This window comes from Fomitopsis serialis, assembly GCF_022376445.1.
Source record: "Fomitopsis serialis strain Sig1Antser10 chromosome Unknown B0H18scaffold_29, whole genome shotgun sequence".
Lineage (NCBI taxonomy): Eukaryota > Fungi > Basidiomycota > Agaricomycetes > Polyporales > Fomitopsidaceae > Fomitopsis > Fomitopsis serialis.
In genome coordinates, this window is record NW_025954989.1 from 167,732 (window position 1) to 191,828 (window position 24,097).

At 54.1% G+C, this 24,097-nt stretch overlaps 10 protein-coding genes across 10 annotated transcripts; 6 read left to right on the plus strand and 4 right to left on the minus strand.

Annotated features, from left to right (window-relative positions):
• Positions 1-1,021: 1,021 nt before the first annotated feature.
• B0H18DRAFT_1084870 (uncharacterized protein) lies at positions 1,022-3,368 on the minus strand (the record flags this gene model as incomplete). The annotated part of the gene is made up of 9 exons (XM_048031848.1): positions 1,022-1,229; positions 1,286-1,374; positions 1,447-1,493; positions 1,549-1,855; positions 1,917-1,970; positions 2,033-2,363; positions 2,588-2,696; positions 2,743-3,174; positions 3,233-3,368. 9 exons carry the CDS (start codon positions 3,366-3,368, stop codon positions 1,022-1,024), a joined length of 1,713 nt encoding a protein of 570 aa, XP_047893953.1.
• A 784-nt stretch (positions 3,369-4,152) lies between these two features.
• On the plus strand, positions 4,153-5,239 carry B0H18DRAFT_875934 (uncharacterized protein; the record flags this gene model as incomplete). Its single annotated transcript, XM_048040463.1, has 2 exons — positions 4,153-4,454; positions 4,519-5,239. The coding sequence occupies 2 exons, from the start codon at positions 4,153-4,155 to the stop codon at positions 5,237-5,239; spliced, it is 1,023 nt and encodes a 340-aa protein (XP_047893954.1).
• Positions 5,240-5,987: 748 nt separating this feature from the next.
• B0H18DRAFT_303593 (uncharacterized protein) lies at positions 5,988-7,720 on the minus strand. The gene is made up of 10 exons (XM_048037463.1): positions 7,632-7,720; positions 7,461-7,522; positions 7,294-7,391; positions 7,152-7,237; positions 7,083-7,087; positions 6,874-7,011; positions 6,780-6,795; positions 6,677-6,728; positions 6,579-6,619; positions 5,988-6,518 (listed from the first exon to the last, which is right to left on the minus strand). Exons 2-10 carry the CDS (start codon positions 7,501-7,503, stop codon positions 6,161-6,163), a joined length of 837 nt encoding a protein of 278 aa, XP_047893955.1. The 5' UTR covers positions 7,504-7,522; positions 7,632-7,720; the 3' UTR covers positions 5,988-6,160.
• Positions 7,721-9,264: 1,544 nt separating this feature from the next.
• Positions 9,265-12,633, plus strand: B0H18DRAFT_1084873 (uncharacterized protein; the record flags this gene model as incomplete). Its single annotated transcript, XM_048031849.1, has 14 exons — positions 9,265-9,367; positions 9,424-9,448; positions 9,500-9,739; positions 9,795-10,036; positions 10,084-10,156; positions 10,214-10,239; positions 10,288-10,423; positions 10,478-10,526; positions 10,577-10,618; positions 10,671-11,462; positions 11,518-11,757; positions 11,824-11,994; positions 12,073-12,232; positions 12,293-12,633. The coding sequence occupies 14 exons, from the start codon at positions 9,265-9,267 to the stop codon at positions 12,631-12,633; spliced, it is 2,640 nt and encodes an 879-aa protein (XP_047893956.1).
• Positions 12,634-13,009: 376 nt separating this feature from the next.
• B0H18DRAFT_303645 (MFS general substrate transporter) lies at positions 13,010-15,215 on the plus strand. Its single transcript, XM_048037464.1, has 11 exons — positions 13,010-13,062; positions 13,128-13,438; positions 13,502-13,549; positions 13,611-13,688; positions 13,741-13,908; positions 13,964-14,118; positions 14,176-14,239; positions 14,306-14,564; positions 14,622-14,730; positions 14,797-14,984; positions 15,044-15,215. The coding sequence occupies exons 2-11, from the start codon at positions 13,187-13,189 to the stop codon at positions 15,124-15,126; spliced, it is 1,404 nt and encodes a 467-aa protein (XP_047893957.1). The 5' UTR covers positions 13,010-13,062; positions 13,128-13,186; the 3' UTR covers positions 15,127-15,215.
• A 1,341-nt stretch (positions 15,216-16,556) lies between these two features.
• Positions 16,557-18,731, minus strand: B0H18DRAFT_303671 (uncharacterized protein). The gene is made up of 4 exons (XM_048037465.1): positions 18,281-18,731; positions 17,243-18,210; positions 16,736-17,180; positions 16,557-16,666 (listed from the first exon to the last, which is right to left on the minus strand). The coding sequence occupies exons 1-3, from the start codon at positions 18,619-18,621 to the stop codon at positions 16,795-16,797; spliced, it is 1,695 nt and encodes a 564-aa protein (XP_047893958.1). The 5' UTR covers positions 18,622-18,731; the 3' UTR covers positions 16,557-16,666; positions 16,736-16,794.
• Positions 18,732-19,105: 374 nt separating this feature from the next.
• Positions 19,106-20,310, plus strand: B0H18DRAFT_303782 (uncharacterized protein). Its single transcript, XM_048037467.1, has 12 exons — positions 19,106-19,183; positions 19,264-19,344; positions 19,399-19,480; positions 19,534-19,547; positions 19,601-19,637; positions 19,704-19,768; positions 19,833-19,842; positions 19,894-19,911; positions 19,974-19,999; positions 20,055-20,080; positions 20,131-20,253; positions 20,306-20,310. Exons 2-11 carry the CDS (start codon positions 19,274-19,276, stop codon positions 20,214-20,216), a joined length of 435 nt encoding a protein of 144 aa, XP_047893959.1. The 5' UTR covers positions 19,106-19,183; positions 19,264-19,273; the 3' UTR covers positions 20,217-20,253; positions 20,306-20,310.
• Positions 20,311-20,714: 404 nt separating this feature from the next.
• On the plus strand, positions 20,715-21,358 carry B0H18DRAFT_303759 (uncharacterized protein). Its single transcript, XM_048037466.1, has 6 exons — positions 20,715-20,785; positions 20,848-20,875; positions 20,928-20,994; positions 21,060-21,084; positions 21,139-21,224; positions 21,288-21,358. The coding sequence occupies exons 1-6, from the start codon at positions 20,763-20,765 to the stop codon at positions 21,305-21,307; spliced, it is 249 nt and encodes an 82-aa protein (XP_047893960.1). The 5' UTR covers positions 20,715-20,762; the 3' UTR covers positions 21,308-21,358.
• Positions 21,359-21,438: 80 nt separating this feature from the next.
• B0H18DRAFT_1004557 (RNA cap guanine-N2 methyltransferase-domain-containing protein) lies at positions 21,439-22,898 on the plus strand. Its single transcript, XM_048028493.1, has 3 exons — positions 21,439-21,865; positions 21,935-22,126; positions 22,231-22,898. The coding sequence occupies exons 1-3, from the start codon at positions 21,529-21,531 to the stop codon at positions 22,860-22,862; spliced, it is 1,161 nt and encodes a 386-aa protein (XP_047893961.1). The 5' UTR covers positions 21,439-21,528; the 3' UTR covers positions 22,863-22,898.
• B0H18DRAFT_1004559 (uncharacterized protein) lies at positions 22,899-24,014 on the minus strand (the record flags this gene model as incomplete). The annotated part of the gene is made up of 4 exons (XM_048028494.1): positions 23,674-24,014; positions 23,456-23,613; positions 23,202-23,400; positions 22,899-23,133 (listed from the first exon to the last, which is right to left on the minus strand). Coding segments are annotated over exons 1-4 (662 nt in total), but the record flags the coding sequence as incomplete, so codon positions are not given.
• Positions 24,015-24,097: the final 83 nt, after the last annotated feature.

Here is a 24,097-nt window from a genome sequence, read left to right on the forward strand (position 1 = left end):
GTCGTCGTGGCGAGGACCACCGTGGAACCTAGGAGAGAAGCAGAAGAGAGGCGAGATCCACGGAAGGTAGCCTAGACGGTGGTCATCCTGGCATCCACTACAGTGTCACCGGAGCTTGATACCACCAGTGCAGGCCCAGGCCACTTGCTAGTAGGCATCCAGGTCCGGGCGTATTCTCCTGGATCCGGACGTCCCTACTTACAAGCTGGCGGCAAGTGGGACGCCGAAATCCACACATGCCGCGCTCGAAGTCAAACCGATGGCATGTAGGCTTACTGGCAGAGCAACTTCAAATTCGAAATCTCGACGCCAGACCGGCGACACTGGTTGGTCAAGACTGCGGTCGTTTGCATTGAGACATGTGAGCCATCGAGAGGGAAGCACAACAGCTACTACACGATTGGGATAGCGCAGCACATATCTGACACCCATGCCTGCGGTGGCCTGCCACACCGCAACCGCGCAGCCCTCTGGTCGAGATATGTACGTACGTATCTGTTGTCCACCAAGAAACGCCCACTCACGCAGTCAGGGTCGGGTTGCAGGGTATGTCTCAGACGTCGTTCGCTCAGCAACACCAGCTCTTAGTCCCTCAGATGTGGTTTTTTGTTGCAAGCAGCCCTTGCACTCCTTTGCGATCCGTCGGGCATGAGTTCGCCGAGCAGATCACCTACCCGGATTCATCTGAGTTCGATGGCATCGCAGGGCGTGTCTCAGGGCACGTTCACTCCTCGAACAACACATACCCTGAATGCATCGAGACGGTGAGATCACCAGATGCTGTCCTCAGCTCCTGATGCACTCATGTATTCGCTCCGATCAACAGTTCGCGTTCCGGGTCCTATTCAACGAAAGTGCTACAATACAACACCAAGAATGCCAACGAAGATTCACCGCCTTACCCTACAGTTTCTCACTCGGAGGTCGCCACTTTCACTACGGATCCTTCAGACCCAGCTCCTCGGCCAAGATCTGGAGCGCCTAAGCCCACAGCTATGTGAGCCACGACTCCATGTCCCAGTCACCGGACACTCACCAGGTACTTGCTCAGGTACCGTGGGTGCCCGAACATGCCCATCGCGACCCACAGGCCGCGCTGTCCCGTCGGGCGGTACGCGTTCTTGTGCTCACCCTCCTCGTCCAGGCCCCACACCTGTGTGCCGATCGTATCGGTGATGGACTCACCGAAGAGCGACGTGATCGTCTCGATCGTGGGGCGGCGGCCCGTCCTACATGCGAAGGGCCAGGTCAGCAGCGGCACAGTGGCGAGGGCTGGGCGACGCACGCAAGGACTATCACATCCGCGGGAATGCGTGTGCCGTCGTTGGTCACGATGGAGTCGTTCTCGAGGTTATTGATCTCGCCGCGCTTCACCTAGAATCCAATCCAGGGGCGCGCGATCTTGAGCGAGACATGTTTTCGAAGCACAGGTCGGCCCAGACGCACCTTGACCTTGCCATCGATTATGAGCTGTCCGCATCCCACGTCCAGAACTGCCCTCCGTCAGCGCATCGCTCATACATGAGAAGCGCAAGCGGGGGGACTCACGCGCTCCCGACCCCATCCTCTTCATGACGAACCCGACCACGCCCAGCTCCTCGCCGTCCTCGTCGGGCGTCCAAGTGAGCCGGAACCCCGCCTTCTCCAAGCCCTCGAGCAGCTCCCTGTCCATTTCCTTCTGCTTCTGCACGCCCACGGCGGCTACGAGCCGGAACGTGAAGTGGACGGGCATGTGCTGCGCGTTGAAGTCTGCGTCCTCGATGTCAAGCTTCTCGGGATAGGCGACGCTGTGGAGGAGCGTGTCGGACGTTTGCACGGACATGACGCAGGTGGCGCTGCGCTGTAGGATCGTCACCTGCGGGTCGGACACAGCGATTCGTCAAAAGGTAATGGTGTGGTCATAACTCGAAACGCACGCTGCTCGCTCCCTTGACATGGAAGTCAAGGCAGATATCGAACGCCGTGTTGCCCTGAAGAACCGATCAGGCGTTCACGCAAGCTCAGCGTCGACGCATAGATGTGCATGACGCACCGCTCCGACAACGACGACGTCCTTGCCCGCGAACGGCGCAGCTCCGCGGTGCTCGTCTGCATGATACATCACGCCCCGGAACACATCCGCGCCAGGTACGTGAGGGATGTTCGGCGCGCCGTAGCCGGTGGCCATGATGATATGCCTGGGCCGCAGAATCGTCTTTGTGCCAGCGCGATCGACAGTCGCGGTCCAGCGCTGTGTCTCTTCGTCGTATTCGGGTGTAGGGAGGAGCGTGCTTGACGTCCAGACGACTAGATCTTCGCCCATCGCGAGCTGCTCGAGTTGGTTCGCCACCTTGTCCTTGGACATGTACTTCGGATATGTCCGACTGCATCAGAGCATCAGCGCACTGTCGAGGATGACGGGGTTAGACTGACGGCCAAGGGTGATACAGGACTGCGACAATCTTGTCGTGTGAATACATCGTTAGAGCTAGAGTCATGTAACGTCCTACCCGAACAAGAATGGGCCGGCGAGTGTAGGCGCAGTGATGGGTATCTACCCCATACTATTTGTGAGTGGTCACAGAGGCTCGTAGACAAGACAACCTACCGCTTTCTCCACACATCGCCGATACGCGCGTCGCTCTCGACAATGAGCGCGCGTACACCCAATCTCATCAGTCGCACGCCGCACGACAAGCCCGCAAGACCTCCTCCCACTGGCGAACCTTCAGCTACATACGACAGCTATACGAGTTGGCTCACCGATCAGCACTGTAGGGTCCGCTTCTGTCGCAGCAGCCCGTCTCGCTTGCACTTCTTCCCATGTCGCATGGTCCGGAAAGATGCCCAGCGGACGCTCGCTCGGTTCTTCATGTCCGATTATGTCTCTCAAGCTGAGCATGAGGATGAAAGCCTTCCATTCGGACGCGTCTTGGACCAGGTACACGTAGCCCCTTCCCTTGGCCGGTGGATATGCAAGGGCGAAGCGGAAGGTGGCGCGGACCCCTTCACCGTCCGACGCTAAGGGAAGAGACATGAAGTTCGGTGGTCCCAGGGTGGAAGAGAGCTCGACTTCGATGTCATGGAGTCCCGCGCGGGAGAGGCGTGTCATGCCTCTGGATTCCTCGGATACATATGAGGCGATCTTGTCCCTGCCAGACAAGGTGCGAAAGTCCCATGATAGACAGAGTATGTCTGCCCGCAGTGCCGCGTCAGCCGAGTCATAGTATAAGCAATGGGCACTTGAACGGACCTTTGAGCCATCCGTCGGAGGCAAACATGTCGCTGAATGCGGCGACGTCTCCGGCTGCAGATGTCTGTCCCAGGCAGCTTAGCCAGCACTTGGCAATGTCTAAAGGTTGCGCGCATTCGTCTGATAGACTACTCATGTTGTTAAGGATCTATCTCTCAGTCTGCGTCAAGAACTGGCGACGGCGGTAGAAAGCAAGGAGTGTCCCGGAAGCCTTCCGTACGCCGGTATACACATACATATCGAAGCGCGTCTGACGAGAAGGGCTTCTCGAGAAGCTGCTTCCTGATAATGGTCGCTGCCGCCAGTAGTAGTAAGTATGTAGTAGTAGAGGCGGGGATTCGGCCTTAAATAAATCAGATGCGTACTCACCTATACTCACACTTTCATGTCTCATTGCCGGTGCTCTTACACTGGCGGTGAAAGGCTCGCCGCTCAACGACATTTCGTCGGGCCATTACAGTATGTAATATCGGTCAAGCGCGCGTTGCAGAGAGCGCCGAGGATGGGCGTGGCCACCCAGTGGCATGACGCGCCGTCGCGTCCGCCACGTCGTCGTTGTACATGTCCTCCCGAACGCTCCTGACAAAAGTTAGAATGCACTGTCACGAGCGACGGTATGTACTTTGCACTCGAACTCATCCCCGGCACCCCCAGCTCGCTAACATCTTTATATCTCACTGAGCATCGCTTCTGAGAATCTCACTGAGAAGCCCCGCAAGGCTGGTACTCTCGCAGCTGACCCGGACTTCCTCTGAGTAAAGTTTGCAGCATGGCATTTTGTACACGTTGTCGAGCTTGGGTCTGGACTTGCACAAGAGTACTTGAACTCAATCCTGGTACCGTTCCCCCAGTGTTCCCTCCCCGTCGATATCGCTCACACCCCCGGGCCCCCAGTACCTCATACCCACTGATCTACCAGCATGCCACCAGCGGATGCCGATGACCTCGATGCCAAGAAGTCGACCCATGTAGTCGACTTCACGCCTAGCACGGAGGTCTGGTACTCCGATGGCAGCGTCGTCCTCGTTGCAGACAAGATGGCCTTCCGCGTCCACGGCACCATCCTAGCGACTCATTGCGAGGTGTTCAGAGACATGTTCGCCATGCCTCAACCCGCCACACCCGATGCGAACACGGAGACGTACGAAGGGTGCCAGGTCTTGCGCCTGCAAGACTCACCGGTAGACATGAGGCACTTCCTGAAGACCATCTACGACTTTTCGTAAGTTTTCCTTTCCCTCTTGCGGGTGATAAGGCCAAGGCCTGAAATTCCTCCTCACTGGCAGGTACTTCCGACCAAGAGTGAGAGCGAAGTTCCCCGTAGTGGCCGCTGTACTCCGCTTGGGAACCAAGTACGACGCAGCCGCGCTCCGTCAGCGCGCAATTGATCTCCTCTCGACCGCGTACCCGAACTCTGGTGACGCGTGGCGCCAGAGGACCATCCAGCGCTTGGTTCCTCCCTTCGAGAACGAGCTCGCCGTATACATCGAGTTAGCGATAGAGATCGACATCCGCGCCATCCTCCCTGCGCTGTACTACGCCGCGAGCAAGGCACCGCTGCCCGATGTCCTTTCCAAGTTACACAACTTGGCGGTGGCACCGAGCCTGCAGTGGGATGTATGCAGGACTTTCATCATCGGCAGGGAGAAGCTGTTGCTCGCGGAGCAGGCGAGTGCGCTGGCATTCTTGCAGCCCGACTTCTCTCGGCCGGGCTGTCAAAATGCTGCGAATTGTGCCGCCCTACTCAACTTAGCGGCCAAGAGGACGCTTCCCAAGCCTGGCGATGCGGAGCCGTTCTATCAATGGTGCTTGAGAAGCCCGGACGAAGTCAGTAAGACCCTTACGTTGTGTATTCCCTGCCAGGGCACCGTCACCACGTCTATCAGAAGCGGCAGGGATAGGTTGTGGGAGCAGCTACCTGGTTTCTTTGGACTGCCGGACTGGGACACATTGAGAGCCAGAGACGGTCTTGATCTCCCTGACTGTGTCTCAGGACTGAATGAGTAGAATGCTACTAGAATCACCACTAGTACTGTAGCGGTGTACGCGAGGGCGATGACTGTTCAAACTGTACATCTAGTCACATGAGGCTGCCGACCTTGCCATCCATGACACTTATCAACCACGATTGTCACCAGCTTTACTTATGCGACTGGCTTGCGCTGTCGAGCAGCATAAGTATATGATCATCAACTGAAACGAAAGTTGAATTGTTGGAAGTGTATCCCGAATGTGAATACGTTGGCAGATGTGTTGTAAAGCGGCATCCTGTGTAGTGTTCGCCAATGCTTGGACCCATGTGCCCGCTGTACACGGAAGATCGGTCTGTGAAGCGGGGCGCGAAGCTTATGTGGGTCAGTAGAGATGGCGAAACGTGGTATTAGCAGCCAGCGCAGGGATATTACCGTGACCAGGGAAGCGATTGGATAGAACAGCGGAATCGAGCGGCCGTCGGTACGAGGTGTAACGAGGACGGTGCAGAGTGTCAAGAGAGATGGGTAAGTACAGTCAAGAAAATTGCAGACGCCATGTTCCTCCCATCAGTCTGCGCAGTGAACAGGTATATTCAAGGTAAAGTGGTCTTCAAACATGCTACACATACGAGGAATTGGGCAGGAGCGAAGCGCGACGCGCGCCGGCTTGCCATTTCATGGTCTGCAGCGAAGACTAGGCCGGGTGCGAAGGAGCATCAACTCAATCAGTGTGGCCGCATGTAGGTTGTCACCGCTCCAGTAGTCTGCAGTTGACGAGGCCTTGTGGTTCAATACTAATATATACCAAGAAAACAGTGATATCGATACATAGAGGTGATATGATTTGAGCCTAAGCAGCCAGTACTACGTCTGACATTCTACAGCTGCGGATCTGCCACACTCAGCGGGCATAAGAGCGAAGAAATAGGAAAGATTGGAACGACATGTCGAGTTGTCAAGCATGGAAGACAGCTTTTGAAACTTCTACGGAAGAAATTCCGGGACTGGGTGGGATGTTACTCTTGGGTTCCGCGATGCTCTCTTGGATGGCAGCAGTGACTGGCAGCCGTTCCATGTCTGCTTCTTGTACCCCCACAAGCTCTTCATCTGTGTCGGAGTCGCTGCAGCTCTGCACGTCCATGCCTTCGGCTGCAGGGCTCCCTGAATCGTAGGCAACCGAGCCGCCCAAGCTCCCGACCACCCGCGCGAAACGGAGGTCAGATACCTGCGATGCGTCGGAGGTTATCATGGCTTGAGACGAGTTCGCTTCATGCAGGTTGAGGTAGAAGCGCGAGAGGAATATCGTCTGAAGTCTGCGCGATGTATGCAATCAAATTGAGTTGGGTCTTGAATGACTATGATATGCAACTCACGCGTAAGTGATGGGATTGGAAAATGAGCCGCCAATGTCGCTCTATCTCAAGTAGGAAGTCAGCATTATAGTGTAATGCGCATGGCTTGCAATACCAACAGTACTAGTTGCGGCCAGCACGGCATTGACTAGTCGAAGGGCAAAGATTATGCTGGACCATGTCAGTTTCAAAGTGTCCTGCTCAGATTCTGTGCAGACTCACACAAAATAGACGGTGCCTGGTAATGAGCCGTGGCACAGAAGGTAATAAGTTAGATAAGAGCAATATGATGACCTCTAAATCACTCCTGACTGACCGTCTCGAAGGATGAGCGTTGTGAAAGGTGTATCAATTTGCGCATCATTTGCGGTCTTTGCTGCGTCGGCATGGCGCCAGGTCGCCACCAACAGCAATACCTCGGGGATTACAGTGGATGCTTGCGCGGTGGCGTACACTGGCGACACGGGCAAGAGGTAGTGGTTGTCAGTTCGTCTCAATCGCAAGTCAAGCGAAACCCTTCCGCACATGGTCTAGAATGTGCATCGTAGGATTAGAGCCATTGGTCAGGACACAATGTCAGAGTATGAGGCGCACCGTTCAATCTTTGTTTTGATGTTCAAAGAGACCACGCAGCCAACGGGGGGAGGTACAACCGTTGTGTTTATTGTACAGAGCTGATACTGATGGTCATGTTAGCTTCGCGTGTACGTAAGCAGGCAACAGCGAGAGAACATACCATGTCCAGCGCATCGATCACCAAGGAGGACAGATATATGGTGAATGCAAGAGGCAAAGAGCGGTTACTGATAGCGTATGCACGTAATGCCACGAAGGCTATTCAACGCAAGGGACATCGCTGTGATTAGACAACGATTTGAACAAGATCGCCGAGTCATCACTCACCACCGGTAGCGAGGTTGAACAACACAACGGCACAACCTTGCATCACATATAGTATCGTGGCGCTGCATGATAACCTTCCGGATAAGCTTAGCCCAGACTCAGTCTAGGTTCAATGTACCTCTTGAAGTGATGTCAGGATTGCAATTACCGCGCAGCAGAACCGTGTCTTACTCTGCAGCTTACAAACGCGATGCTCGTTATCCCGGTGTACATAAACACTGTCACCGATAGGTGGAATAGCAGATACAAGCCAGTCGCTACCGTCATCCGTCGGCGGCGCCATATGAGATTCACCTCCGACCCGAAGGTGAGGCAACGATCATAAGTGTAGATCGCTGTGAACAGAGTGAGATTGTCGTGTCCATCTTGACAGTAGGATTGAACTCACCGCACGCTGCCATTTGACAGCATTCGACTGAGAACCTGTAGACCGCTGTCTCATCAGTTGTCCGAGAGAGCACCAAACGTAGTGCGACCCACCCTACTTTGAGAAGCGCAATCGCATCCGCCAGCTCCTCGGTCGACATACCTGGAGACTGGCGTAACATGTCAAAGACTTACATGCTTATATACCCGGAAGCCTTTCAGCCCTTCATTCGAACGCTTCCAACGCAAGACTCGGCAGTGTTCGATCAAGGAAGGTCAATGGGCCATCCTGTGGGCATTATCACGCCGCTCATATCACTTGCCATGCTTTCTTGACCCCTTGAGGTTGAATGTTGTAGAGGCTGCGTAGCCGTCCCTTAATACGAGACACCGCGGCATTGGACATATGTCAATTGGTTGTGCAGCTCCTTGTCTTGTGTGGACTTCCCTGACATTTGCCTCAGGACTGACGTGATGACGCGAGGGTCGTAGCATAGTACCACCTTCTGTGGCCCAGGGCCATACGTACGATTGCACGCGAGATGTACAGCCGGTCGAAGGAGCTCGCAATCTTCGCGGTCGCTCATCCTGAAGAGATCGGCCACATTCGTATCCATGATGAATGTGCAAAGTCGTGGGGACCGATCCCTGCAAATGCAACACCATCTGATCGCCCATGTGGGTCTGTAATAAGTGACTGACGTGAATTTCATCGAATATACCAGACACATGCTGGATCGTACCACAGTTCCACGTTGCGTTCAGGAGCAGAAGCCAACTCACACAGTCAGCCCTCGCAAGATGAGTTTTGCGTAAAGATTTGCATGACAATGCATCGAACTGAAACCACAAAGTCGCTCTGGGTGGCCCCATATCACCAGCGCGCAGAAGCGAGCTCGACAGTGCATGTTTAATATCTCCGAGAGCCCAGTCGGTGCTGTGAGACGACCACAGCGTCGTTGAACGACAGCGCCAGCCGAACAATTATAACTTCGGGGCACATTAGACCTGAGGCCTTGACCGTTGACCGTTGACCCGCACCCGTTCGTCGACGGTGTGAATTTGTCGGGCGTGTTTTGAAGAGGCGGATGCTGCGCCGTACATGGGGGGTGATGTGCAAAGCGGCGGCGCGAGACAGACGCAGGTCAGTTAAGTACAAGGAGAGCTACAGACGGCGTTCTGCCTCGTTCTGCTCGTGGCGGCAGGAGGAAATGTTCCCGGATCCAGACGATAAGCAACTTGGGATGAGCACAAGATGAGCAGGCGCTGAACGGGCGCCAAATCGAAGCTGGTCTGGTCCCCAGCCGTATTAGGGAGGAGTGCGTGGTGCATAGGTGCAACGACCTCCAATATCGGACGAGTACGAGACCAGTGTGACGTACGTACTGCCCTACCGGTACCCCACGCGCGCTGCGCCCCGTCCTTACTGACGACGATGATGAGCACGCACTCCCCGACACGATGGGGGCCAGTCAAGTCGCTGCTCTGCCTCGCCCCGCTTTTGGTCGGCGTGCCGCTCCTGGCGTTCCGAGTAAACTACGGCAAGTCCCATGGTCATCTGCGAACTTGTCCTCCGTCGCTCACCATGTCCACGAAGCCCTGCCGGAGCCCGTCGTTGACTCGTACGTTCGTCCGTAGTGTCGCTGCGCCTCGTATCTGACTCTCGCAAACAGAGTTAACTCTGCCACTGGCCTTCCTCAGCTCTCCGAAGCCCGCGTGCTGGCGCATGCAAAGTATCTCTCTGAGGACATCGGCTTCCGAACCGTGGGGACGCGCGAGCATGCGGCAGGAGACGCGTGGATGGTCCAGCAGGCGGATGACATCCGCAGACAGTGTGAGGACGTCGTGCGTGCACACCCTACAAAAAAGCTGGAATGCGAGGTTTGGCATCAGCAAGGAAGCGGGGCTCATCGGTGCGTAGACCGTCTCTCGTTTCCTGTTTTGCTCGATGACACGGATGTCTGTTAGGTTCGACATGATGGGCCACCGGCTGTACAAGACCTATGTCGACTTGACGAACATTGTCGTGCGTATATCGGACGGCACGCCGGAAGGGAAGCAGCACGCAGTATTGGTGAACGCTCACGTAGACAGCACCCTACCCTCTCCGGGCGCTGCAGATGATGCGCTTTCGGTGGGCATAATGCTAGAGTGCATGAGAGTGCTGGTGAACACGCCTGACTGGTCGCCGTCGCATGCCATTATATTCTGTACGTCACAGAAATGCGTCTTGGCAATGAGCTCACACAGCATGTAGTGTTTAACAACGCAGAAGAATCCTTGCAAGACGCGTCGCATTTGTTCTCCACGCAACACGCTATTAGAGACAGGTAAGTCGCAGCGCTGTTGCGAGCCTACTGTTGAGATGAACAATCCGTTGCGTGCAGCGTACGTGCTGCAGTCAACCTAGAAGGTGTGCCAATCGCTTCTCATTGTCAACACGTGCTCAATGTCGTTGTAGCTGCCGGAACCACCGGGCGCGAGATGCTCTTTCAAGCGACCTCGGAGGAGATGATCCGCGCGTACTCCCATGCACCTAGGCCGTTCGGGACCATCGTGGCGAGCGAGGTCTTCAGCTCGGGAATCATCCTCTCGGAGTAAGTCCCTCCGTCTGCACATTAACAGTGTGAATGACGCGATGTCGCTACCAGCACCGACTTCCGACAGTTCCAAGAGTACATGAACGTTACGGGCTTAGACGTAAGTGCATCGTCTTGGGGTAGACGCGGCTACGTGACGACGTTGGGCAGATCGCCGTGATTGGGAACAGCTATCTATACCACATGCGCAAGGTAGCGTTTTCGACAGTCTGGCTGGGAAAATGTCGCTGAGCGTGCTCGCCAGGATCTCGTAGAGAACATCGAGCCCGGCGTGGCGCAACACATGGGCGAGAACGTGCTCGGACTGCTCCTCCACCTCTCCTCCGCAGACTCGCCCCTCCCGCGGCTGACGGAGGGCTTCACGCGCCCGCACACGGTGTTCTACCAGTTCCTCGGACTGTTCATCATCTACTCCTTCCGGACGGCCAACATCGTCTACGCGGCGCTCTTCGCCGTCTCGGTCGTGCTCGCGCGCGCGGTGTACGTGGACCCGGCACCGGCGCTGCGGACGAAGAGCATGCTCGGAGAGCACGTGAAGAGCGCTGCAGCGGTGGCTACAGCGGTCGTCGGCGCAATCGTCGGCGCGAATGTAGTCGCGGTCCTTATGACGACCGGCCTTGGGAAGGGTCTGAGCTGGTTCTCGTCCGAACGGATCTGTGTATTGCTGTACGCGCCTGCAGCACTCTCTGGTAGATGTCTAGTGTTGTCAAGATGTCATACGCTTCTGACTGATGTCTTGTATGCAGGTGCTCTCGCGTCGCAGCTGCTGTTCGGCCGGCTTCGCGAGCGGACGACGTTCGTGTCCGTGATACTCTCCCAGTCGGTCATGGCGTGTGCTGGCCAGCTGCTGGGGATCGGGTCTGCGGGCGTGTTGGCCCTGACGGCGTCCCCCATGGTCGTCGCCATTGCCCTGAATGCCTTCCTGACGAAGGCCAGCGACGACATCTCGCTCTGGAGCTACGCGATTGCGATTTTCACGCCCCTGTCGGTGGGCGCGCAGATGTTTTACATCACACTGGACGTGTTTGTGCCTCTGGTGGGTCTATGCGTTAAGCGCGCATAATGCCAGGCAGCTGATTTGCATTCGACAGACCGGTCGCATGGGCGAGGAGGCTCCTGCCGAACATATCATTGCATCTATCGTGGCGGGTATAGGCGCGTACATGCTGCCGCTACTGGTGCCGTTCGTGCATCGGTTCGGGCGACGAACCATCGCGCGCGCGACGATCCTGTGCACAATGGCGACCGCAGTTACCATTGCGGTCTTCTCGATGCGCTCGCCGTTTGATCAGATGCACCAGAAGAGGGTATTCGTGATACACATGGAGAATGTGAGTGACGCCGCTGCCAATATGATGTATAATATTTGCTCATCCGTGCCGCGCCCGTACGTGTAGATTACGACACAAGAACAGCACCTCCACATCGCTGCCGCCGACAGTGCGCCCGGCTTTCCGCAGCTCGCCCAGCGCATCGCGGAGGAGTGGAGTGTCCCTGGCGCGGTGCCCATGCTTATGAACATGGACGCCTGGAACAACGATTGGGACGTCATGTATCCGGTCTCTGCGGTGAGCTCGATCTCCCCGATCGCACTGCCAAGCGCCGCTGATCCGTTGCCTGCTTCTTTGACTCGGAACCTGACTCAGGTGCTCACTCCATACAAGTTCGAGATGCCGCTCAGGCCAGAGCATCTGGACGTGATCGACCATGGGTTCGCTGTGTCAGCGACGAATGACACTATTGACAGAGCCGCGGGCACTCGAAGCCTCACTCTGGTGATCAGACACCCGGGCATTATTTGGTCAAGTGAGTGGAGTGCCCGGCGGGTTGGATTTCGGATGACTAACGATCTGAATCGGACGCTAGCGATCGCCTTCGATGCCCATGTGGTGAAATGGGCGCTGGACGACAACCCGCCGGATGAGTACGCGCGCCACCACGTCAAGGAAGCGTCATTCTACGGGCATGACGCGTGGACCCTAAGTATGGTCGTGAAGATCCCAGAGCACGACGCGGACGCGCGCATCCCGGTGAACTTCGTCGGCATCCACGAGAAGGCGATGTGGCCGGGAAAGGTCGCGGAGAAGGCGCACGGTGGACGGGCGATGCAGCTGTTTGAGGAGTTCGATGCCTGGTTGGAGAGGGAAACCGCCGGAACGGTAGACGCTCTGCTTCTCGGCTGCATCGGAGGGATCACGACGGTGTAGCGGATCCCTTGAATGGCGACTGTATGAATTGCAATGTACCTCATGATGCACAATTTAACCGACCGTCTCACGAAGCAGGCCCTTCTGTTCCACTGATACTCGGAGAGTGCAGATTCTTAGTGTCTGGGGCTGTAAACCGACTCTGGTATTACTTGAACCAGAGAGTTGCATTTCACGCCACTCAGCAGTGCGGTGCGATATTGCGAGATGAGGATGAGAGCATGTGGTCGAGAAAAGGCGTCTGCGTCGTCCGATCAGAGCTGCAACCTTTCACCCGGCCTCGGTCTTCTCCACGGGGAATTTGGGCCTGCCGTCTTGCTGCCGTCCGAGCCGATCCCCAGGCCCAAGCCAGAATAAAATGACTCTACCTCTTCCGAGCATCATGAGCAGCCCGTCCCCGCTCTTCCGCTTTCCTCGACACGAGCACCGGTGCGTGTGTTGGCCCCATGCATACCCACATTTAACACCGACTAGTACTGACTGCCCGCGAGCAGGTTCCGTGCAGTGTCTGCGGACACGTCGTTCACGATTTGACGATCCCTCACGAATTACGATGCAACCCTCGATGGCCGCAGAAAAATCAGAAAGCGCGACTCCGGCGAGCCACACCCGGGCGTCTTCTATCGACAAGACTACCATTCGTGGCTCAGATGAGAACGTCACCCGCAAGGCAGAGGAAGCAGGCGTCGTCTCAGAGAAGGGGGAGAAAGAGGATGGCACGGCCAAGGAGGTTCAGACTACCGAACGACCTGAAGAGGTTACCTTCCCAGATGGTGGTTTTCGAGCATGGCTGGTGGCTCTCGGGGTACGTGCACTGCTTTGGTCAATCCATATTAGATCGAATCTGACCATCGGGCGATGGATGCAGGTCGGCTGTGGTATTGGGGCTACCTTCGGTTTCGTCAACGCATGGGGTGTAAGCATGCCATGGTATGATATCAATACATTTCTTGCTCATGAATTCAACCCACGTATAGGTCTTCCAAGCATACTATGAGGAAACCATGCTTCCTGACACGCCCCCGTCAACCATTGCCTGGATAGGCTCTACGCAGGTGCGTTGCATGCCACCGTATTTTTTTCCCGCTCACCTGAACTTCTGTATAGTACGCGCTGGTCTTCATTCCAGGTCTCTTATTCGGCCGGTTGTTCGACATGGGCTACTTCAAGGGGCCCTTGCTATGTGCATCCGCCGTGCTCGTGGCTGCTACGTTCCTCGTAGCAGAGTGCACGGAGTTCTGGCAGTTCATGCTCTGTCAGGGCCTTGCAGTTGGCGTAAGTCTGACATTCGCTGCTGAGCGGCATACATGCTCACCTGTGACGTCTGTAGTTCGCATGTGGGACGATCTTTGGGCCTACTTTGGGTATTCTACCACATTGGTTCAAGAGAAAGCTTGGCATCGCGTACGGCCTCACTGCGACAGGGTCTAGTGTGGGCGGAGCATTGTTCCCCATAGCTACGCGCAATCTTATTGAGCAAGTGGGGTGCGTGGAGTATACTCGTGCGCGTAGCTCTAGCATGATGTTCATTGCGCGTCTTAGATTCAAGTGGACCATGCGGATATTGGGCTTCATCCTTCTGTTCCTCCTGGGCATCTGCAACCTGGTAGGTGTCTCGTGTTCTCGCTATCACCATCTCGCTCAACGCTGAACAATGGTGTGCCCCTACCAGACGACGGAACGACGACTTCCGCCAAAGAAGGAGCAAGGCCCGTTCCTGAACTTCAAAGCGTTCAGAAACCCGGCGTTCACGTTCTACTCCGCCGCGGCGTTCGTCAACTTCCTCGGGCTGTACACCGTCCTGACGTACATCGACGTGAGCGCACAGGGCACTAACGTCCCAGAGAACCTGTCCTTCTACTTGCTGCCGATAGCAAACGCCGGTTCGCTCATCGGCCGTATAGTGGGTGGATTCCTCGCGGATAGGTTTGGTGCGCATTCCATGTTCTATTTTCTAGGATGAGGTACTGACCGCTATAGAAAATCAGGCCCTTTGAATGTCATTACACCCGCAAATGTCGTTGCAGGCATCATGACATTCGCATGGCCATTCGCGGGGGGCACAGCTGGTTACGTTGTCATCGCCATTCTCTACGGGTAAGTCTAGCATCCTTGTCCTCTGCTATGTAGAATACCAACCCACGTCCCCGCGTCGCTGTGCAGAATGTCGTCGGGCATCTTCGCTTCCCTCGTCGCCCCGCCCATAGTCAGTATGGGTGAGATCAGGGACGTCGGCGCCCGCGTCGGCATGGCGTTCACGTTCCTCGCGCTCGGAGCGCTTGCGGGCCCGCCGATCTCAGGGGCAATCCAGACGGCGACAGGCAGTTACAAGGCAGTTGGGTATTACGCAGGTGCGTTGTGTTCTCGCCCTCTGCTGAGTATTAGGGGTCAACTGACGGCATCGGTGTAGGGACCACGATCGAGTTCGCCGTGATCTTGCTGATGATCTGCAGATATCACGTCCTAGGAGGCAAATTCTGGGGCAAATGCTGATGCCCTTGCGTCAATAACACTGTTACCTCAAAACCCCTTTCGATGCCACACCTTTACGATTTAGACTTCGACTTCGATGGATCTGCAGATGCTGTTTGCGATTGCATAGCTAATTTTCCACAGATCACCCTCATAGATGACGCGCATAGACCTGATTGGACCCACGGACGGTTTTGTATCATATAGTCATATAGAATAGACTCGCTTTGTGATGATCGGATATCGCCTCAGTCGAAATGTCTTCCATGTGCGTGCAGTTTTCATTTCTTTCAACAATCTGAACAATCAACCGGGAATCAGTGGTAACTCAGAGTGAATACGACAGAGGTATGTGATATACGTTGCTCGGCAGACAGCGCAAGGCATCGAACACCACTATGGACCAAGGCTAGCATTGTGTTGATGTCAGCATGCATTGCTCGTACGGGGGGGGGGCGGCAGGGGCGGGGCGTGCTGGTCATGGAGTCAAGACCATGTCTGGCTCTCAATGTATCCCAGCCCGACAGTCCAAAAACCAGGTAGCCGCTCCCACACCTCGTACTTACTCACTTACTCTTCGGTCGGTGTCCTGGCAAGCATCACACGATGAGTACAAGGTCCAACCGACTTCATCCGGGTCGCCTAAGCACTATCGATGATAGAATTGCTCTGCATCAAGGCGGAGTACAGCGGCCATCACGGGAAGCTTTCTCTTCGCCTCTGGTCGGAAGTAGTACCTGAGGAGGGCCATAGTCACCGCAGGGTGAACGACGGCGAACGCGCAGCGGCTGCGCACGAGAAGCCCGACACATGGTGATGGTCATGCCAGAGTATTATGAGTGTTTGCCTGCTAACAGACTCGTCAGTTACTCTGCGGGACAAGAGCATGGATCCCAGACATCTCATTACACACCCTTGCGATCGCCAACAAGTCGTGCTCCCATGCAAACGATGGCCCGGCGGCCCTGGAGATTCCGCTGCGAGACACTGGTCGAGTGTCTTAGCCTTGGCTGACCTACATTCGATGTCCAGCTGTTCGTGGTCAACGTTTCAACCCGGATCACCCACGCATGGACGCCTCAATGGACGTCGACTCCGAGGAATCGAGACGCTGACGCAGCACGCCAATGGCCTCGTCTGACGGCGCGCCTCGTATACAGAGTTATTGGCGTGCAATCAGTGTGGGTGAGTGTATGGCGGGGAAAGCCAGAAAACTGATGGCAGACGCCGGCACCTTTGCGCGGAGATGATTCTAGGAATGTTTCCCGTTCAAATTGAGCAAAAGGTCCCAGTAGAGTAAACATGGCAGACTATACCGGTTGTCGTCATGGTTTGCGATATCTACTTACTACTAGCACCCACTGATGCAAGTAGTGCGTGTTCATCATCAATATGCATATGGACGGACTGTCGCGTGAGGGGCGAGTAGCGGTACTAATCCTTTCGCCCACACATCAGCGGCACACGCAGAGTTATCATGGTGCCCTCGAGGTAGGCACGCATACGGCCCGCGTCTGCGCGTCGTGTGCGGTGATTGTTCATACCGATGGAGCTCCCGGGCCTGTCGAAGTCGAAACGAGTTAGTATGCAATGCAGGTCAGGCACCAGAAGGTGAATACATCAAACGTACTTAGGTGAAAGCAATGCACCACCAGCAGGCCGCCACGAACAGAATGAACAGTGTTTCGCTCAGGCTTCCGTGTCTCCAGGTCCACCACCTCTCCGCCGTCTGCTCTTCACAGCCTCCCTATGTCGCCTCTTCCACCCACTCGTCAACTCGCCCTTGGCCGCTTCCCACCGCTTTTGTATATCCTCTTCAGAGTCCGTACGATAGAACCACGTCCTCCAATTTGTCGGATCAAGTACATCGTATACGCGTCCGCGATTGCGCTCCTCCGGAGGTAGAGGGAAGAACAGCGGTGCCTTCGGGTCAAATGAAGGCAGCGAAGGTATCGCAGTTGGCAGTGGTAAGGCTGCAGGCTCTGACCGAGCCTGACTCCGTGTGGGCAAATGTAGATCGACTTCCTCGTCCAGCTCGAGATCGAGGTCCAAGTGTCCCAGCAATGAGAAGCCAACTATAAGGACGCAGCAACGAACATGAGCGATAGGCCACTACTATACGAACTGGCGAACATACCATCTTCTTCCCTAGACGCGAACAGGTCCTTGAGCTTAGTAGCTTGTATAGGTGCAATAGCTGTGCTTGCTGCATCGGGCAAAGACTTATCTGTTGAAGCCCCAGCATCCGTAGCATCACCCTCCTCATTCACGTCTCCCGCATCATTTTCGTCTTCTTCATGCTCTACGAGGTCCGCAGGCATGGTCGCTGCCTCCGGCGATGCCTGATCGTCTTGATCGACTGCTGACCCTACGCTTTCCTTTTCACCCCAATCGTCGTCGCCCTTAGCTCCGAACAATGTTTGCAACAAGCCGAGTGATTTCTGCGTCTCTTCTTTCAAGTCGCTTTGTGCGATATTTTGCACCCCAGTACGGGAAAATACAGCGGGGTCAGGGGCACGTAGAGTTGACGATACATGCCGCGACGTTCCAGTATTGACTGGCGAAGCCAACTGTCGTTCCTTCCCGGCGTATCGTTCCGTACTGGAAGCGCTGTCGCTTTCAGCCTCGTCGCCATCCGACGTCGTGCCTGAGCTCTCTTCATATGCGTCTTCCCTGGCCATCACAGCTGGCACGTTTCTGGGAACGCTGGCAACAACGACGTTCTCTAGAAACATGCCCTTTAGGTGCTCCGAGCCCCATCTCGTAGGATCGATAGTCCGCCTCCACGCCCGTGTAGGTGGGTCCTTGACCCTCTTCTTTTTCTTCCCTACCACCTTCTGGGCAACCCTGCCCTTCGCCTGTGGGATAGCTGCCTCGTGTGGGTCAGGTAGAGGATGTTCTGGACGCATCCGTATTGGACGAATGATGCGGCCGAGGGCTGTAACTCGCCAGCCCGGACGACTCGCGACGTTCTCCGGGGTGACAAGGGACATGTCCGCGGCGTGTACGCCCTGCACACCTCGAGGGAGCCGGCGTCGCTTTGTCGGGCGGTCATCATCTGGATCGGACGCAGTGCGCTTCATAGCATCGTGTTCCTGAGCTATTCTACACGGGCCGTCAGTCAATGGCCGTAAAACAGACAGCTGGAAGGCTGTACGAGATGCCGTGCTCGTACCTCTCGCGAAAATCAGGCTTCGCCTCTCCGATACGTAGTTTCGTGCCTTTCCAAGTCACTCCGCTGAGCAGGTTCATACCTACGCATGAGTTCAAGCGAGCTACGACGTGCGGAGGTAAGGAGCAAACCGGAGCAGAGGACTCACATCGACCCAGGTTCTTCTTTGTCGCCTCTAGGGTGACATAACCAAATTTGCGAGGCTGTCCAACAGCATCCGTTAGACCAAAACCATCCATGGCCTTGACCGCTCCGAAACTGCCCAGGCGTTTGGCAAGATCATCTGGAGTTATGGCGGGCGTGAGGCCGGAGATGTGGAGTCGTTTCGTGATGATTTCTTCCATTTGAGGCTGTGACACGGGGCGAGTAATGTTCGATTCGATCCTGCTAGCACATTGAAAACAAGAACCGTCAGTTGAACGCCAAGCAGTGTGTCACAGTGTGTGGGCAAGACTCGGACAGATGGGAGCGACCGACAGACGCTCGTTCATAAACTTACGGGTCACGGCGTGTCCCTCGCATACAATTCTGATTAGATTAGATCATGATGTTCCGCGAGGTGTGTTACTTGCCTCCTGTCTGCTACCAATGCCTACCATATGCAAACTCAAGATGCCTGTTCAACTTGACCCTCGATATTCGCTGCGAGCCGTGGATGATGAGAATTGATTGATACATACTACAGTGGATAGTGGCCAGATCAGTGATGTGTTTCAGAGGAACACTGTCAAACTCTCCCCAACAGGTGATTAATGATTTCAATTATCACAGTGCCCATGGCTGCATCACCATTGATTTGATGATATGTCCAGCTTGTCAGAGGACGAGTCAGGATTCAGAAGTTTAGGTTTAAGACATCATAACAATCTGTATAGGTGCCACATAAAATGTATGATCATCAAGGAGGTGAAAACACTCATGGCACACTATATAAGTGGGCAGCTTTCATTAGACTATCATTGACTTCAGTTTGTGCATCTACCTAGGTCCCATATCATGGAAATCTTGGGCTTCAACTTCAATAGCTCTATTGGATGCATATTTATTGGGGCACTGATGTCTCTGATGTAAGTTAATGACTGTTATTGCATGTGGGCAAAGCTGAATTATTCCCCACTCAGTTTGTATGGATGCACTTGTGCCCAGATATTGTACTTCTTCTTTCATTACAACAAAAGGACTGAACCATTTACAAAGGCAATAGTAAGTCATCAATGTGGTGTTAACTTCACCTGTCTTACATTTGATTTCTGTAGGTAATTCTAGTTTGGTGTGTATTTATTTGCCCTTCTGTGCACACTGCTGATCATTTTACTGATATAGGGTCTTGGACACAGTCAAATGTGTTGCAGAAGGACAGGTAGTAACATATTCTGCATCAGACCTGGTGATAGCCATTGATGTGCCAGTGTTGTGCCCAATACAGCAAATGTGGTTCTATTTTGTGCAAAGACATGCACAAATCTTTGCATTGCTCAAATTAGATAACAAGTTTGTATCATACTATACAAGCTTCATATGGGCCCCCTCTCATTTTATTTTCTGACTACTATAGGTCAATGGGGGTATGGCTCTGTTAGGTGGCATGTCAGCCAATGCTGAATTACATTTCACAGGTTGAACAGCTATCTGAGGTATGATTTGGGTCCATGGACAACTTGTCAAAGATATGGGACTAATCAACTTGTGTTGTCAGGATGTGATCAAGATAGTTGTACAAAGGTTCTTCACATCACCATGTCATAGTGAACCAGATGCTGATTATCCCATACTATAGCTATTTCCTGTGGAAAGCATGGTGCTGTGAGTGGTCATAGCATACATTACACCAATTTGACTCTCATGCTTTGTAGTCATGCTAACAAAAGGCATGCCAATGCCTTCTGTGTTCTCAGTGTGGGTTCAAGTTCTTTATCAGGCCTGGATCTGGCAACACTGAATGTGGTTTTAGGTGGTGCTTGTAGCTCTGCAGACTGGTGAGTATACTTCTGATAAGATGCTTTGATGTTGACTCTAAGTGAATATCAGGGATCAGTATCTGTGAGTACTTTGAGCAGCTCTGCAAGAGTCTGCATTACAAGTCACTGGCATTGACAATGTGGTACCCTTGGCTTCCCTTTGCAAACAGGGACTGAATATAAGCTGTGTGTCATTGAATGAACTAATCCTTACAAGGTACTGATTCTCTTAACATGTAGCTTCATTGAGACATCCATACTAGATATTGTTCAAAATGAGCAGGTGTGTTCTCAGTTCTCAGCTTTTGTACTCCTGCTAATATAACACCAAGGCTGCTACTGCCACAGTGATAGCAGTGAACATTGTCATTGATGTATTCACCACAGCAGCTTTGTGTTACACATTGCATGACCAACATACTCAATATCAGAGGTAGGAAGGGGTTTAAGTCCCAGAATCTTGCAGACATGGTCTCTGATATATCAACAGAACCAACACTCTTATTACTAGGATTGTGACCTATCTCATGAGCCATGGATTTGTGCTATGGTGTGAAAAGTTTCAATTTCTTGGCACACTTCTCAAATTAACTGTGCTGCATTGAATTGAAGCATTCTCCAGATTTTGACTGCAATTATTGTGAGTTGCATATTGCATGCCATGATCTTTAACCCTCAATAATTTCCTCTAGAACCTTGGCATTGATGTCCCTCACAAGACATATATATCAGAAATCATCAGGGCAATACTTGGAACAGGTGAACTTTCTTAGCTGCTATCTGCAATGGCATTAATGATGACTGTACTATTGATGACTATGAAGTCTATGCAAATTCACTTCTTGTGCTGTATGTTTATCTCATAGGACATGCTTGTGTTGTCTTTGATGTATATGCTTTTAGTCTCAACATGCGAGCCCATATTGCTGCGACAAGAAGCATCACATTCAACGAACCTGAACAAGGCATTGAACTGAGGATCAAATCAGGTTTATCATCCTCAGTGGACTCGGAGTGAAAATCTTGCCAACCTGACTCATGCTCATGCACAGATAACATAGCATCCAGCTAGTCTGTGCTACTCTCTGGGTGTAATCACAGTCTTCCCACTACTTAGGGCTGTTCTATTCCAGCCTCAGATCATGTTTTATACTATCGTGCCCAGGCTATCACATGATCACGTCTGAAGGTTTGAATTGTCCAAGAATTGTCGCACTCGAGTAGCCCCGTCCAATCCTCTGTCATTCCAGTGTCCTTCGCCGTTATTTCTCAGCGCACCTTCTAGTAAAACTCATGGGCAAGAAGAATGCCAACCTGTCTGGCCTGGCGCGCTTCGTCGCGGATGCTTTTGGCCCGAGCTCGTTGAACACCACAGCGACATCGTCTCCGCCTTCAGATCCAGTGTCTTCCGTTCGTGGTACGGGGCATGAGCCCTCTGCCGACAGAACACCAGGAGAAATTTCAACAGGGACCGTACGGCGTGCCACTGAAGCTGCAGAGGACGGGGTCGAAGTTGGCTTCCGCCCGTCGAAGAAGCGCAAGGTCGGGCCAGGGAAGGAGCAGTACGACGCGAGGGGGTTGGTCCCGTTCTATCAGCATCCTTCACAAGTCCCTGCGCATCTTCAAAAGTGTACGTGGTCCTTCGTTGTTTCCTCGCCACGCGTGGATGTGCAGCGTGTGCTGATAGTCCCGAGCGCAGACTTCTCCCAGCGCGAACGCTACTTCTCTCTCTACTCCTCCGGCTGTTTGCTCGACGAGGAGGGCTGGTACAGCGTCACGCCCGAGCGGATAGCGAACCAGATCGCGGAACGATGCCGATGCGACGTCGTCCTCGACGCGTTCTGCGGGGTAGGCGGGAACGCGATCGCCTTTGCGAAGACGTGTGAGCGAGGTACGTCCCCGGCTTTCTCTCGCACAGCTCTCAGATGTCCTTACCGTCCATCTGCATGTAGTCTTCGATTGTATGAGGCTGACTGTATGGTGTTTGTTACACAGTGATCGCTCTGGACATCTCCCCCGTCCGCCTGGCTCTGGCACGGCACAACGCTGAGATCTACGGGGTGGCTGATCGCATCGAGTTCATATTGGCCGACTTTTTCTCTTTCGCGCGGACACTGGTTGAGCGACAAACAGCACACGCAAACAGCGGCGATCCGGATTCCCAATCAGGAGCAGCACAGTCGAGAAGGAAAATCGACGTCATCTTTCTTAGCCCGCCTTGGGGTGGCCCGTCCTATCTAACAGACAAACCTCACGCATCGGATGGAGACGGGGATGTATCTGGTGGCAGCGACGACAAGCAAGCCCCGCATGAGTTCAGCCTCTCCTCAATCAGGCCCGTGCACGGTAAAGAGCTCTTCGAGACCGCACGCAGCATCACACGGAATGTGGCGTACTTTTTGCCGCGGAACGTCAAACTGGACGAAATTTCCGCATTGGTAGCCGAAGAGCAAACAATGCAAGACGGAGACTACGTGCCCGCACAGAGACAGCAGGGTAAAGGCAAGGAGAAGGCCAAGACAGAGATGATCGAGGTGGAAGAGGAGTGGATGGGGTCTAAGCTGAAGGCCCTGACATGTTACTTTGGCGGTCTGGCGTCAGGCCAGGAGGATCAGTTCTATAGTTGACAGTAACGCAGTACCTGTCTGGGCCACCCACGCCCAACATAGACTCCCTTGTGTGAATGCATTCCCTATGAATATGCAAGTGTACAATGATGCAGACATGAGACGTTACAACATCTTCAAGATCGTGTCACAATCGTTCGGCACGGTATGCCACTCGGGGCATGTCATACGCTATACATCAGTGAGCGCAGCAACCGGGGTCAGTCATCCTCCTCGTCCTCATCAGAATCGTCTCGAGCTAAGCGACTGAGAAGCGATCCGTCAAGCGCACCTATGATTCAGGCGGACAGCATGGTGAGCAAACGGGCGAGCCATGGAAATAAAAGCAAGAGCACTCACGACCGGATGCAACGCTATGTCTACCTCTGTATGCAGCGAGTGGCGAAGCCGGGGATGGAGGGACAGAACCGATGGACGATGTGAAAGACGAATCAAAGCCCGGCGTTGCAGATGGAGGTATGGTGTAGTTCAGCGTCCGTGAGGGGGTCGATGCTGGAGAGGGCGCGTAGGTGAACGACTTCTGACGCTGCGGGCTAGGCTGTCAAGTACATGCTCGTAAGGTACGGTTGGCACATGATGGACAGTGGACATACATTTGGAGACATGTTCCTCAAGTGCCATTTCCGCGGAGATGCATGGTTGACCTTTGGGGAAGGCGGTAGTGGTGGGACTGTCGGTTGTGTTCGTGGATACTTCAGTGCGTAGGATGCTTGAAGGATGTTAAGCCCTAGTACCGCTAATGCCAGAACCTCTGCAAAAACAGGAGGTGTGAGTATACGAGACGAGAGCCTCAGCAATGTAAGCCACGTACCGAGGGCACAGAGCCCATAGTAGAACGTGCTAACAGGCGTATTCTTGCGCACCGTCGCAATAGCCACCCATGGTGACGGCAGGGGTAGGAGATTTGTGAAGATGGTGAGTGTGAGAAGGCCAAGACCATTGGTTCGTAGTCTAGCTAGGGCTTCGCCTCGCGGGGGCTTCAGCCAGTCGAGGATGTTTGTGGCTGTAAGTTGAGGCGACATTGAAGTTTTGACAGCAGGATGAGACATAGTTTGGACGACCTCTTGCAGAGTCCTACGGGTACAGGGTCACGGTGGTGTGTACGGGAGTGAGTTAGGCGTTGCGGACAAACTTGTTGCAGGCAGGTTGCAGCCAAGTTGCAGCCAAACCAAACATTTCCGACGCGTCTCTAGCGACGCGTGTCACGTGGTCTGCGCGTTACTCACTCCGCGACC